The 13,028-nt window shown below is 33.5% G+C and overlaps 1 protein-coding gene across 5 annotated transcripts in view; it reads right to left on the reverse strand.

Moving 5' to 3' along the window:
* The window catches only part of LOC106457153 (vesicular acetylcholine transporter-like), a 316,981-nt gene that overhangs the window by 186,089 nt on the left and 117,864 nt on the right, over window positions 1-13,028 (reverse strand). For 4 of the 5 annotated variants that reach the window (XM_022382971.1, XM_022382970.1, XM_022382968.1 and 1 more), the window contains one exon: window positions 12,247-12,318. In XM_022382971.1, the coding sequence (XP_022238679.1) occupies window positions 12,247-12,279 (33 nt within the window). In that variant the 5' untranslated portion in view covers window positions 12,280-12,318. Of the gene's footprint in view, window positions 1-12,246; window positions 12,319-12,738; window positions 12,773-13,028 lie in introns of all 5 variants that reach the window. The other variant, XM_022382972.1, reaches the window with a different exon arrangement.

The following is a 13,028-nucleotide window of genomic DNA, read 5'->3' on the forward strand; positions in this document are numbered from 1 at the left end:
TGGTGATGACTAGCTGCCTTCCCTCTAGTCTTATACTGCTAAATTAGGGACGGCTAGCGTAGATAGCCCTCGTGTAGTCTTTGCGACGAAATTACCAAAACAAACAAACAAACCTCTCAGACGATTTTGAGTTGAACAGGATATTATATAATTTGTTATTAGTTTGAGATGACAAACATTTTTATCAAGCGGCTGTGATAGGCATTGTGATAAAACACATATTTAGGGGGAAAGCATTTCTGAAGGCCATTTTTGTCAAATTTATTATTTCAGTGACTGTAATTAATCATAGGGTTCCTTTTAAACGTTTGAGTTTTTCTGTAGCATTAGCATTAACTTTTGTAGACGAAATGTCAGTCAGAACTAGAATTAGGATACTACATTGATCTTGAAGAGTTGGATGCCCGATATTTTTTATGGTAAAACAGGGTGAGGAACTACACGGGACACCGTGCTAAAATATAGGCTACATAGATCCAAAACAGGTCCTGCTTGAGAAACAAAACTTGATTGTTCTTCCATGAGCGACATTTCTCATGATAATGAGTGGGAGATTAACCTAGTACAAGTACAAGTAACAAATGCCGATGAAATCAGGGAAAAGATGAGAGCTAACTGATCAATCGTAGTAGTGGCAAGCAACAGTGAAAAATTATAATGTAGAAAGATATGACAAACATTGCGTAAATTAACAAAAATACTAGGTATAAAAGCGCCAAACTCTCAAACATTAAATTAATAAGATGATAAGTTGCAAATAGCTAGAATGTAACTTAATAGGTATATATATATATATCTATGTGTGTGTGTCAGGTTTTAGAAATTTCACAAGGGGACTAGGAGAAATGATAAAGCGACGTGGTAAAACTTTGTGACGTGAGAAGCACCATTGGAGACAGCCTATTTAAAGCATTACTCTAAATAACGATTCATCTGCCTAAACGGGTTCACGCTAAATTAATTTTAGCTTCATTTACTGTATAAATTGAACTCTCATATTTACGATAAATATTAATATTCTTCATCTTCATCGGTGCTAATAGTTCAAAACGCCATATTCTACAAGAACTATACAGTTGAATGAACAATTTAACATCGTTCAAGATTAAACAAACTCTCCAATCTAAACGCCATATCCAACAAGAACTATACAGTTGAGATTAAAGATTAAACAAAGTCTCCCATCTAAACGCCATATCCAACAAGAACTATACAGTTGAGATTAAAGATTAAACAAAGTCTCCCATCTAAACGCCATAACCAACAAGAATTATACAGTTCAGTGAACACTGTAACACCGTTCAGAGTAAACACTGTAACACCGTTTAAGATTAAACAAACTCTCCCATCTAAACGCCATTTAAACAACATAAACAAACATGGTTATTAAAGAGCATTTAAACAACCATTATTATAGATGAACAAAAATGGTCGTTGACGTAACTACCCTGCTAGAGCATTTTGTGATGTCGTAACTGAAGAAGTTTGTTTCAGTCTTGTTCCTTTCAAAATATTTCGTTATATTTTAACGGAAGAGTACAGTTATTCATTAGCCATTTAGCTTGTCGGTACCTATTTTATTTCTGTAAATATCGATATACTCTAACTAAAGTAGCTTATGATATCTTTAGATGTACATCATTTTCCTTTAGTTATAATAAGCTATTCAGGCAAAACGCAAACCAATACATATTGTTATGCGTTAATCACGTTAGGCTGATGAAACATTTAACTCTTCAGAGTACGCTAAATTGTTAAAATTATTAGAATATTTCATCCCAGTCAGTAATGACCTTTTATTCATTGAATTTTCATGCAACTCCCATTTTACAATATTGCAAACAGCTGCCATAAACAAATATTTAATGACGTTGAAAGGAGCTAACGAACCTTCAAAGAGAATTATTTGGTGCAACAGTATCCATATGAACTCTTGAATCGTTTACTCATTGATAAACATACTGTGCGCAATGTGGAGTTACATTAAATCAAATACAAAAATTTAAACGTTTTGTGGAACGAAAACCATCATCTCGCGTTTACCCAAGACTTTGCTTAAAGTTCAGGACATCAAATCAGCATAACCAATTTGTATAGGAAGCTTAATTGTATAATCCACTTATCTTAGCCGTGATGCAAAGCTCAAATTCTAGCAAATTTCAACTAAAAACAAAAACAAACATCTTAGTAATTGCAGTTTGCTTCTTATAGACTGTTTTAACACATACCTTGAAACCTAAACAATGCTTTAAATTACATTCAATTATACTGGCTATAAAAGGTTGTAGGTAATATCACTGTTTGAGTCTGCTTTCACTGATTTGGACCTAGGTCCAATGGTGGTAAAGGATTTGTGAAAAACGTGTGGTATGTGACATTTTGGACAATGTTGCACTTCTTTCAACATGAAATTTTACACTGTACCCATCGCCGATAATTTGATAACGTCCAAAATCTGCCCAGAATATCGACCTGAATCCAATTAAGCTGCTCTGAAACGTTCTAGATCGCGATATAAGGGACAGTAGAAACTTACCTCTAAGTCTTACGCCAGTGTGTTTTACAAGAAGAGTAGCGACCTATATATTTGATATTATATCAAATATTTACCCAGCTATAGACAACGCTAAGATTGAATCCACTTCCTATTAAAATGGGAAAACATCATATTGTATTTCTGAAAGTGTGATGTCAAACACTTTTGACATTATAGTTCTCACTGTTACACTTTTAATGATAAATAGACTATAAAGCACTTAGCCTTCCAGTCTCCGTCATCATGCTTTAGTAGGAATATACTGCTAAGAACGTTTACTTCCAGCCTCTATGATTATACGTTGACAGAAATAGACTGTTAAGAAACCTAGCTTACCAGTAAATGTCGTTTACAAATAGAAGAATTAAACATTTAGTGCGTGTCACACACACATTTAAAATTATCAACTCATCCTGTAATTCTATTATGTACAATTTTTCTCTGTGCACAAACAATATAATGAAATAAATACTTATATCTTGATTTCGGATTAGTTGATTAATCACATACATTACCCTCCACAAAAGTCGTTCAGATTAGTCATAACTATTCTTAAGTTCGTTTGTTTAGGTTGATTCATTCTTCTATTAAGCTACACATTAACCAGTACAACGTGGTAAGCAATACCATAATATCCTATTTCTACACAGAACCCATATTCCTTATTTAAATTCTTATTTACTCTGGAAAAAACCGTATACCATATAGCCAGTAATGCCGTTATTTCTATTCTTGAGTAATATGATTAGCTGCGTAATTATTCTGAACAGAGCCGTTTAAAGTAGTCAGCGATACATTTATATAATATTTCTGCGTTATGTGATTAAATCGTAAATAACTATTCAGTTGCTAAATTACTCAGTTACTCTGAATATACAACCGCTTGATATTGTTACAACACATTAATCCACTAAACTTTGGAACTAAAAACATGTGGGCTATTTATTTCCAATTAAATAGTGTACTCTATAGTATATATAAATGATTTTCTGTCATATTCGCAAGAAACATTTTATAACCGAACTTGTGTTATTGAGTTATTAATCAAATAGTGTATTTGAATACAAAACTTTATTCATCTCTTCCCCTCGAATGTTTTTTAAATAACTGTGATGTAGTGCTTCGTCACATCCAGTGAATGCTAAACTACGTGTAGTTGAGTTGATATTGTTCATTAAATTCTCATGTTATTTTTATGCTTGTTTGTAGATATTTAGTGGTTGGTCAAATATTCCTAAAATTATATTTAAGAAATCTTAGTTCATATACTACATTACATGTTTTCGATAACAATCTCTCACATTTGAGCCTTAAAAGTAGTTTATTTTGTTTTTTATAGGATTTGTTTTTAAGTTTAAAGCTTTCTTGTGTCATTCAAAATATTCTCCGTTTTAGAGTTATAATTTACTTTATTCAATATAAATATGCTATATGGCCCTAAACTTATGATAAATATCACATAAACTGCATATATATGTCTATATATTTTGCTAATTCCTCTTAACTTGTCCATTTTCTATTTCAAAAAAAAGACGTGTGAAACTAACATTTCTGATCTATCGTTTGTTTCCATGATTTTGAGCACAAATATTAAACTATTGATGTATCACTCTTGGTCAGCTTTCAGCTTTTAAACCGTAACTTTTAAAGTATTATACTGTATATACAAGTAGCATTTCAAAGAAACTTTTGTCCCTCATCATCCAGCCCAGATGATGAGTTCTGGTATTGAACGAAAGATCTTTCAAGTAGTGAAGAGTGGGAAATAAAATACAGATCTGAAATGCTATTTTTACACGCCTCTCAAATGGAGAAAATATAGAAATGCAAAAACTTTCGGCGTTTAACCTTTAACCCCACCATACGATTTATTAGGTTTCATAATAACTATTTTGCTATTTATACTATGACTTTTCTTGGCTATTCACTCTTTTTTTATTACTAAGATTAGTGTTATAATGTTAGATGTAAGGAACGTCGGTTGCAGTAGAGTAATATGAGAAAATGGCCAACTTTTGGTCAGGCTCAAAGGGATTAGGGGATTTCAGCACTTTAAGACATTAGAAAATTATTGGAGTGAGTGGCCGCCTTTCTTATTCAACCGATGTAGAGATTATAAAATCCTCTATGATTACACTGGTCGACAAAATCGAACTTTTTTCTCTCATCAAAGATACAAACACACTTCTCTAGACCACTTTAGCACTCTGATTTCAAATGTAGTTATCGAAATATGACTGGTGTTAATTTCAACACAACCTAGGTAATAATCACACATTAGGCTAGTTAATGCTACAACTTTATTAATTTTTCCGTATAATTCCCATAAACGTTATACACACTATACACTTGGTTGAATTTTTACAGTACACACCTATGAAAAAATAAATGTACAACAACTTGAATTATAATTAAAGCAATAACTTTTATCGGTCTCATCACGAAAACTTGACGTGCTAGAGGAAAACCAATAACAAATTTGGAATCAGCATTCCAAGAGTTATCTAGCACACCTATAATTATATATGATGAAAATGACTTGTTAGCCAGTGTTATGAAACATTATAACCTAATCTAGAGAAAACAGGTGTGCAAGGCAAAAACAAAAGAAAGAAAATAGCCTGTTTCGTGTGTTTGAGAAAGAAATATAAAAGACAAGAGTTCAACGAAGTAAAGGAGAAAGACTGGGAGATGTGAGATAGAGAACGAATAAATCGAGAAAGGTGAAGGAAGAAAGTAATATGCTGTCAGTAAGAAACGAAACCTTCTAATAAATCTATGTTATTGATTTTAGTAACAGCAATGTGTTATTTTCACATTAGTATGATAGGAATAAGTACAACCTAAATAAGGTAGACGAATAACTATGGAAAGAGGAATGCGAATATAGCACGATCGTAAGTGATGAAAAATGATTATAACGAAGTGATGTCAGAAATGGAACACATCATTTCGTTAGGAATCGAAATCCAACAACAAAAGAAGATTGTGAAGATGGAACCACATCAACAGAAGCCAAAGAGGGAAGTAAACTGGATGAAGCAGTGAATTCGTGAGAGAGAGAGAGAGAGTACATTTTCTTTCTGTTCTTATCTTGTCTGTTTTGGTTTTAATGGTGGTTCAGTTAATTCTTAGTGGTTGTAAATTATGTGGTTTGTTGTTTAAGGTATTCAATGTTACCATGGATGAGAATTTGAAATTACTGACAAAATGTCGATTGGTAAATAAATGTGAAGAACTGGAACATGTAGTAGCAATAGGAAAAAAAAAGATAAGATGCGTGTAGTTTTAATTGAGACGGGAGTCACAATAGATGATTTATGTAACCTTGAGCTTACTGAAAATATGGGAAACGTGAGTGGTGTTCGTAAAGGTTCTCATGGTTAATATTTAGAAATTACTAAGTGACTTTTAAAATGAAACACTGAGAATATACGCTTGGAAGAAGATGGTGAAAATAAACCCCTGAGAAAGAAGCCGAGAAGAAAAACAGACATAACAAAATAGAATTCAAATTGATTATAAGTGGAAGACAAGGCTAGTATACACGAAGAAGCACCATGTGCAGGCATAAATGTTACGAAAGCGATGAAGATGTATTTTTTGTGCTTTTGAAAAAATAGCGAAAGCAAAGGAATGACAGCCACAGGATATGGTTAGAAAATTACTTCCTGCGTTACTTGGAAAGGCGTTATCAACATGCAATAAAATTGGGAGCGCGGACTAATTAAATAATGGTGTGATAAAATTAGGTATTTTAGAGATGTATGAGTCAAGTCCAGAGACTTATGGCAACAAGTACAGAGAGTTAAATAAAAAGGCAAATGAGAAATTTACAAGGTATGGAACAAGGCTGCATGAGTTTATAGTTAAATGGGTTGGGGTTTCGAACTGTACTGGAGACCCTGATAAGATTGTAGATTCGAAGTTGCAAGAGCAAATTTTGAAAAAAAACAACAAAATTAGTAATGTGGTTAACAGGTAGTAAGCCACCAAACACACGCGAGACAGTGATTTTAGCGGATGAATATGTAATGACTAGGAAACAGTTGGTTCAAAGTAGGTTAAAAGCAAGCTAGTAGAATTACTTACCACAAACAAATATAGTTGGATGAACACTCTCTGTGAATTCTAAGAAGAACTTTTCGACAGAGTGATTTTGTAAATAAGAAGAGAAATTACAAATTTCTATCAAAATGTTTTATATGTAACCAGCTGTAGGCAGAATAAGAAAACAGTGGAAAGAAACGAGAATATAATGTGTTGTATATAAGACAGTGAGAAAATTTCAAATAAATATTTAGAAGAAGTGATGATAAATGGACAAGACATTAATGCAACAATGGATACTGGTAGCTGGAAAACCCTGGTGAGAAAAGAGCTAGTTAAAGATAATTATAATCAACTCACAGGTGATCCATTATATTTAACCGGGTTTAGCACCACAGCAGAAGAGGTTCGGTATAGTTTATAGTCACATTGATATGTTGAACTTTTAAAGGTGAAATAGTCATAGGTAATAGATGGTATCACACATCCAGTTTTGCTTGGTAATGAGGTAGAATTTGTCGGGTTGCAAAATACATCAGTAATAATACCTAGCTAAAATATCTAGGTAACAAATGAGATTAGAGTAAATTCTGAAACAGTGGTAGGAGCTAAATAATACAAATAATGACAACATTTTAACTGCCGTTAACAAAGGGAATATGGATCGAGAACTCGTAATTAAATGGCAGTTAGAAGATGAGATTTTTGATAAATGCCGTAATGGAGCCGTAGTAGAGGAACAAAAAGTAATTAAAGTCGGTCAGAATTGTTTTTACTGGCGTGAAGGAGTGTTGAACAATAACTGTAATGGTAATGGTGCAATAGACGGTAGGGATCAAACATCAGTCCCAAATGAATGTAGACAGGCGTTATTAGAGCTAGAACATGATGCAATGTTGGGTGGACATGTAGGCGTATCTAAAACGAAAGATAGGGTAAGTAAAAACTACTACTGACCTGGTATTTGATTTGTATAGAGACTTATGTAAAGAGCTGTCCAGTATATCAGCTAGCTGATAACACAGGCATGAAACTTATCAGTTATTAGTGAACCCTTTAGTTTCGTTAGTGGCGATATTATCGAGCAACTTCCAGTAACAGTTTGTTTGTTTGTTTTTAATTATGCACAAAGCTACACAAGGGATATCTGTACTCTGCCTACCACGGGTATCGAAACCCGGTTTCTAGAGTTGTAAGTCCGCAGACATACCGCTGTGCCACTGGGGGGCTCCAGTAACAGAGCAAAGGAATAAGTCTATCATGACAATGAGAAATGCTGCTACTAGACAAGTTATAGAAGTAGTAGCTCTAGATTTTACAAAAGCAGAGAGAATAGCGTGAGTTCTGATAGTGATATTCTCACAGGTCGGGTTTCCTAAGGAATTCTTAGCAGATTTAGGTAGCAATTGTGAAAAATGACAGAAGTAAAAATGAAATACCCAAGTCCTTATAAACCCCAAACAAATGGGATGTGTAAAAGAGCAAATGAGACAGTTAATGCCATCCAAAAGAGTAATGGTACAGAAGAATCTTGTTGGCTGGGATATGATATTTGCATATCAAGAAGTTCTCCAAGTCTCAACGAGATTTTCTCAATTTGAGCTACTATACTGTAGAGACGTAACGGGTCCATTAGACGTACCAAAAATAAGTTGGTTTAGAGACAAAGCTGACTCACGAAATGTGTTAGCATATGCCACCAGTTTGAAACGAAGGTTAGCAAAAGGAGTAAAAGTTAGTGGCTAAATCTGTTCCGAAGATTAAGGATAAACAAAAGCTTCGCTATGTTAAGAATGCTAGAGAACAGGAACTTAAGGTAAATGATTTAGTTGAGGTAATGGACTCAGTATTCGAGAATAGTTTAGCAGCAAGGTGGATAGGTCATTTCCCTATAATTAAGCGTGTCCGTAAAGTGACATATGAGGTAGATGTAGAGGTGGAGAAGTAGTGGGATAAATATTATGTAAATATGCTTAAGCTATGGTACACTAGAGTAGCTTGTGAAACTCATGTAATGACCTATTTAGAGGATGGTAATAGTAACGATAGTGAATAGAAAACTCAGAGTAAACAGGGCATGTTAAAAGTTTTAAAAGGATTAACTTCTAAGCAACAAGAAGAAATGCGTGAGATTGTGAGAAAGTATAAAAGTAGTACGTAATAGTAACGATAGTGAATAGAAAACTCAGAGTAAACAGGGCATGTTAAAAGTTTTAAAAGGATTAACTTCTAAGCAACAAGAAGAAATGCGTGAGATTGTGAGAAAGTATAAAAGTATATTTGATGGTAGGCCAGAACAGACCTGGTTAGTTAAGCACGTGATGAAAGTGACCGCCAATAGAGGAGAGATAGAGAAATTGTTCAAAGAAGGAAAAATGAGGGAATCTTTTAGCCCTTAAGCATCGGTTGTAGTGTTAGTACTTAATACTAATGGGCTAAGGTTACGTCGTGAGGTTGAATGAAGTTACTATCGGCAATTCCTTTGCATTACCTTACACGAAGTATATTATAAATAAAGCTAGCCAGGTACAGTATGCTATTAAAATGAATTTATCAAAAGGTTATTCCCAAGTCCAGTTAGAGAAAGAGGATAAAGAGAAAACGGCTTTATTTACTCCTCATGGATTATTTGAGTTCAATGTAATGCCCATAGGAGCAAAGAATGTTCCAGCAACATTTAATGAATAACATCTTGCGGGGCTTATGAGAGTCATTCACAGCTTATATATATAGTATTGGCATACTAATAATTGGGATAAGCACCTAACAGTGTTGAGGGAAGAACTAGACAGGCTGAATAAAGCAGGCTTAATCAGGTAAATGCAAGCTTGGGGTAGACTGCTTGCAGTATCTAGATTACCCAACGGGTAAAGGATTGATTTCCCCTGTACGGGCAAAGGTAAAACTACCAGAGATTCGTAGGATGATATGGTATTACAGGAAGTTTATTCTCAGGTTTATGGAAATAGCAGCACTAATTACAGAATTAACCTGTAAATTAGAACTAAACTATGTTGTGTGAGATGAGGCAAGTGAGAAGGCTTTTAGAAAATTAAAAGAAGTGCTGTGTATAAAAATAAACATAAGGAGACGTTAACCACTAATGTGCAAACTGATGCATCCAATTCAGCTATAGAGGTTGTGCTGATGTCATGGAGTACTAGCACGAGATAAAGCTTCAAATACCACTGATAAAAAAGTGTTTGGCAATCGTGTGAGGGCTTGACAAATTAAGTCATGGAAACGAGCCGTAACTCTTTATTGGTTGCACACAGAGTGAAGAATGCGGTTGAGTATATTTCTAGAGAGGTTTAATTTTGTAGTATGTTACAAATCAACGAGTGGTCTTCGAAATACAGACGCTCTCTTCCACTTGAATTATTAACATCAACCTGTGACCTCGTTCTGATTAAACCTAATGTATATTGTATATAAATCCAGGACTTAAGATCCGTCCAGCTAGGGTTAAAACTGATGTTGTAAGTGAATGTTTGGTTATACAGATTAATTTCAGAGTAAGAATTTATGAACCTACTGATTCAAACCCTATACAGTAAAGGTGTAGTGAAGGAGGCAGAGAGTGTTTCCCGATTAATTATTTATGAACATATACAAGAGTGTGAACTTTTTTTTAATGTTATAGTGATATATATATATATAGATAAAGACTGTGAACCGTAAAATGATGAATGTACTTATTGAAATTATCGGTTTTCTACAAAAGACTGTGAGTGGGGAAACAATCTACAGAACAGTGTGATGATACGCCGGAATTTCTGAGCCTGGGATAACAGAAACACACCCGAGATTGAATACTATCAATAGTGACAAATGTATTCAGGATTTGTCTGTTTGTAATTAAGCATAAAGCTACACAATGGATTATCTGTGCTCTGCCAACCACGGGTATCGATACCCGAATTCTAGCGTTGTAAGTCCGCAGACATGCCGCTGTGCCACTGGGGGGTGGCATGCATTCAGGAAAAGGAGGTGATGTCAGACACTGTAACCTCCACACCTGTTGAACAAGTAAGGCGGCCCCTAATTTCAACCATATTCTAATGGCTTAGAATGCTGTAATCCCCTAGTTCCATATAAACTGATCAAAAGCCGCCCACTTTCTCACTGCTTTCTTTCAACACCAATCGATGTTTTCTACATATAGCTTCATAATAGTTAGCAGTTTTATTTTCAACATTATTATTGTTTAAAAGGAGATAAAGGTATACCTATTGCTTGTGTTCTAGTATTATCAAATGATTTACAACAACCAAATTCTATTTTTTGTTTGCAAACTTTGGTCACAAGATAAAAATATAATTCTCAAATTTAAGTTTCAAAGAAGAAATCGGAAAGTCTAGACTGTGTATTAATACATTATTTTGTGATTGATTCAAAAATAGTCACAAAAGTTAAATATTATATCATGAGAATGATTAAAAGAACTACTATTTATCTCATATGTTTTCACTCGGTTATGTTTATCGAAATGTTTTGCCTATTATCAAATCATTATTTTTTATTTCATCTTTTTACGAACTTATTATATGTAAAAATAGTCTAAATGATTATATTTTCCTTTTAAATGAAATACTTTATCACAGTTTATTTAAAAATTTTGTCAAGGAGAGCAAAGAAGAGAATTTACCAGTAAAATATACTATTCTGATTAATAGATTAAGGACACAAATTGATGTTCCGAGTATGATAAAAGCACGTCACTAGCATATCTTTATTTTAAGCGCTTAAATGTATACATTCTCTTCGTAGTTTTGTTATCGTTGTGATACTCATAAGTGTCAAGTGGTATTACTGGCAGTAGCGCACGAGTAACAAAACATACCTAAAGCGCTCTTGACAGGAAACTGGTGTTGATCTTGTTAAGAATATAACTTTCTACTTTATTAACTCCATGCTGACATTTATCAATAACAGTTGACTTTACGACTGCCCCACTGAACTTCCATCCTAACTCATGCTCTAGGAAACAATTCATTTACTTAACTCTAAAAATTTAACTTTATTCCATATTTTAATATTGCGAAAATGCCTCATATCTTCGTCGCAGTGACTTTACAGGCTCTTACAAATCCTGACCTGCAATGAATTTTATTTATAAAATAAACTTCAAGTTAAAAAAAGAATAAACTTACAAAACTCCAAACTCTAATGTGACAATTATTGGACATGAGGGCTTTCACATTAAATGGCACAGTCAGAAAAAAAAAACCTAAAATTTTTATAAGCTTCGAAATCACGTTTAAGTTTACTTTTATTTATCTTGCACAGTTAAAATAAAACAATCAGCAATGGATAAAGGGACGTTTGTTTATATTTCTGACTAGAAGTAGATTAATTATATTAAGAGATCCATGAAAACACTACCTTACCTGAGCTTTTATTATTATTTTTTAAATCGTGTACTTTAATTGAAAACTCCAAGTGCCGTCTTAAAAAGACCGTTTTGTACAGCTGGTATTAAGCTATTTTTATTTCGTTACAGACTTTATCCTAGTATTTCTTCCCCTAATATATGAAAAGTTAATAATGCAAAAAGTGTCAGAGTAGAAAAAAAAATTCTTCTTTGTATTCTTGCTCATGGAATAGTACGTCTTTTCTTTTACATAAGCAAATGGCAAGTAACTCGAAATCGGACTTACCTGTTTTAATGACTCCTGCTCAGCATTTGCCATTATGAATCTTTCAAGTTTCGATAACTACCGGATTTCTTCCTGAAATATAAAAGTAAACGAGTATGAAATTGAAGATTAGTTTGAATAAAATGCATATCTAAGTGAGGTTCTTCCATGATTACGTACGTTTTTTGTTATTGTATCCAGTTAACAATAATAACTTTGTAGATCACCTGATTTAACTACATACCATAAAAACTACTTTCCAAGAAAAAGAAGACTTATTCAATTCATTTTAAATCTAGTACAATTAATTTAGCTGTATAGTATTATTGTTATTGCTATTTTCAATCTGAACGACCCTTAAGCGCACATTAGCTAAGCTTTAGGGTTTAGATGTGGGCGTTTCTAATGTTGAACTACAGTGAGGAAAAACAGTCAAACATGCTTTCAAAAGAATAACGTGACTGGCTGTCAATTTTAAAACACACCACAGTTAAATAGGATTGCAACACGAACCTTGGACTTTCTAATCCGCAGCCTGAACAATAACCTATGGAAACCAGAATAAATGAAAATGTAATTTAAAGAGTTGAAATTTACTGATTGTGCGAATAAAGATAAATGTTACTTCACTTACATTAAATTTTAGAAATTATTTCTGTACTTCTATATATATATATATACATACTGAGTGGTCACAAGTAAATAGACACATAATTTTTCGTTATTTAACTGATTTATGCAAACTAATTTGTGTTCACAGGGCACTATATAAATGAAAATGTTCCGCACACTAATTATCTTGT

This window comes from Limulus polyphemus, unplaced genomic scaffold, assembly GCF_000517525.1.
Source record: "Limulus polyphemus unplaced genomic scaffold, Limulus_polyphemus-2.1.2 Scaffold297, whole genome shotgun sequence".
Lineage (NCBI taxonomy): Eukaryota > Metazoa > Arthropoda > Merostomata > Xiphosura > Limulidae > Limulus > Limulus polyphemus.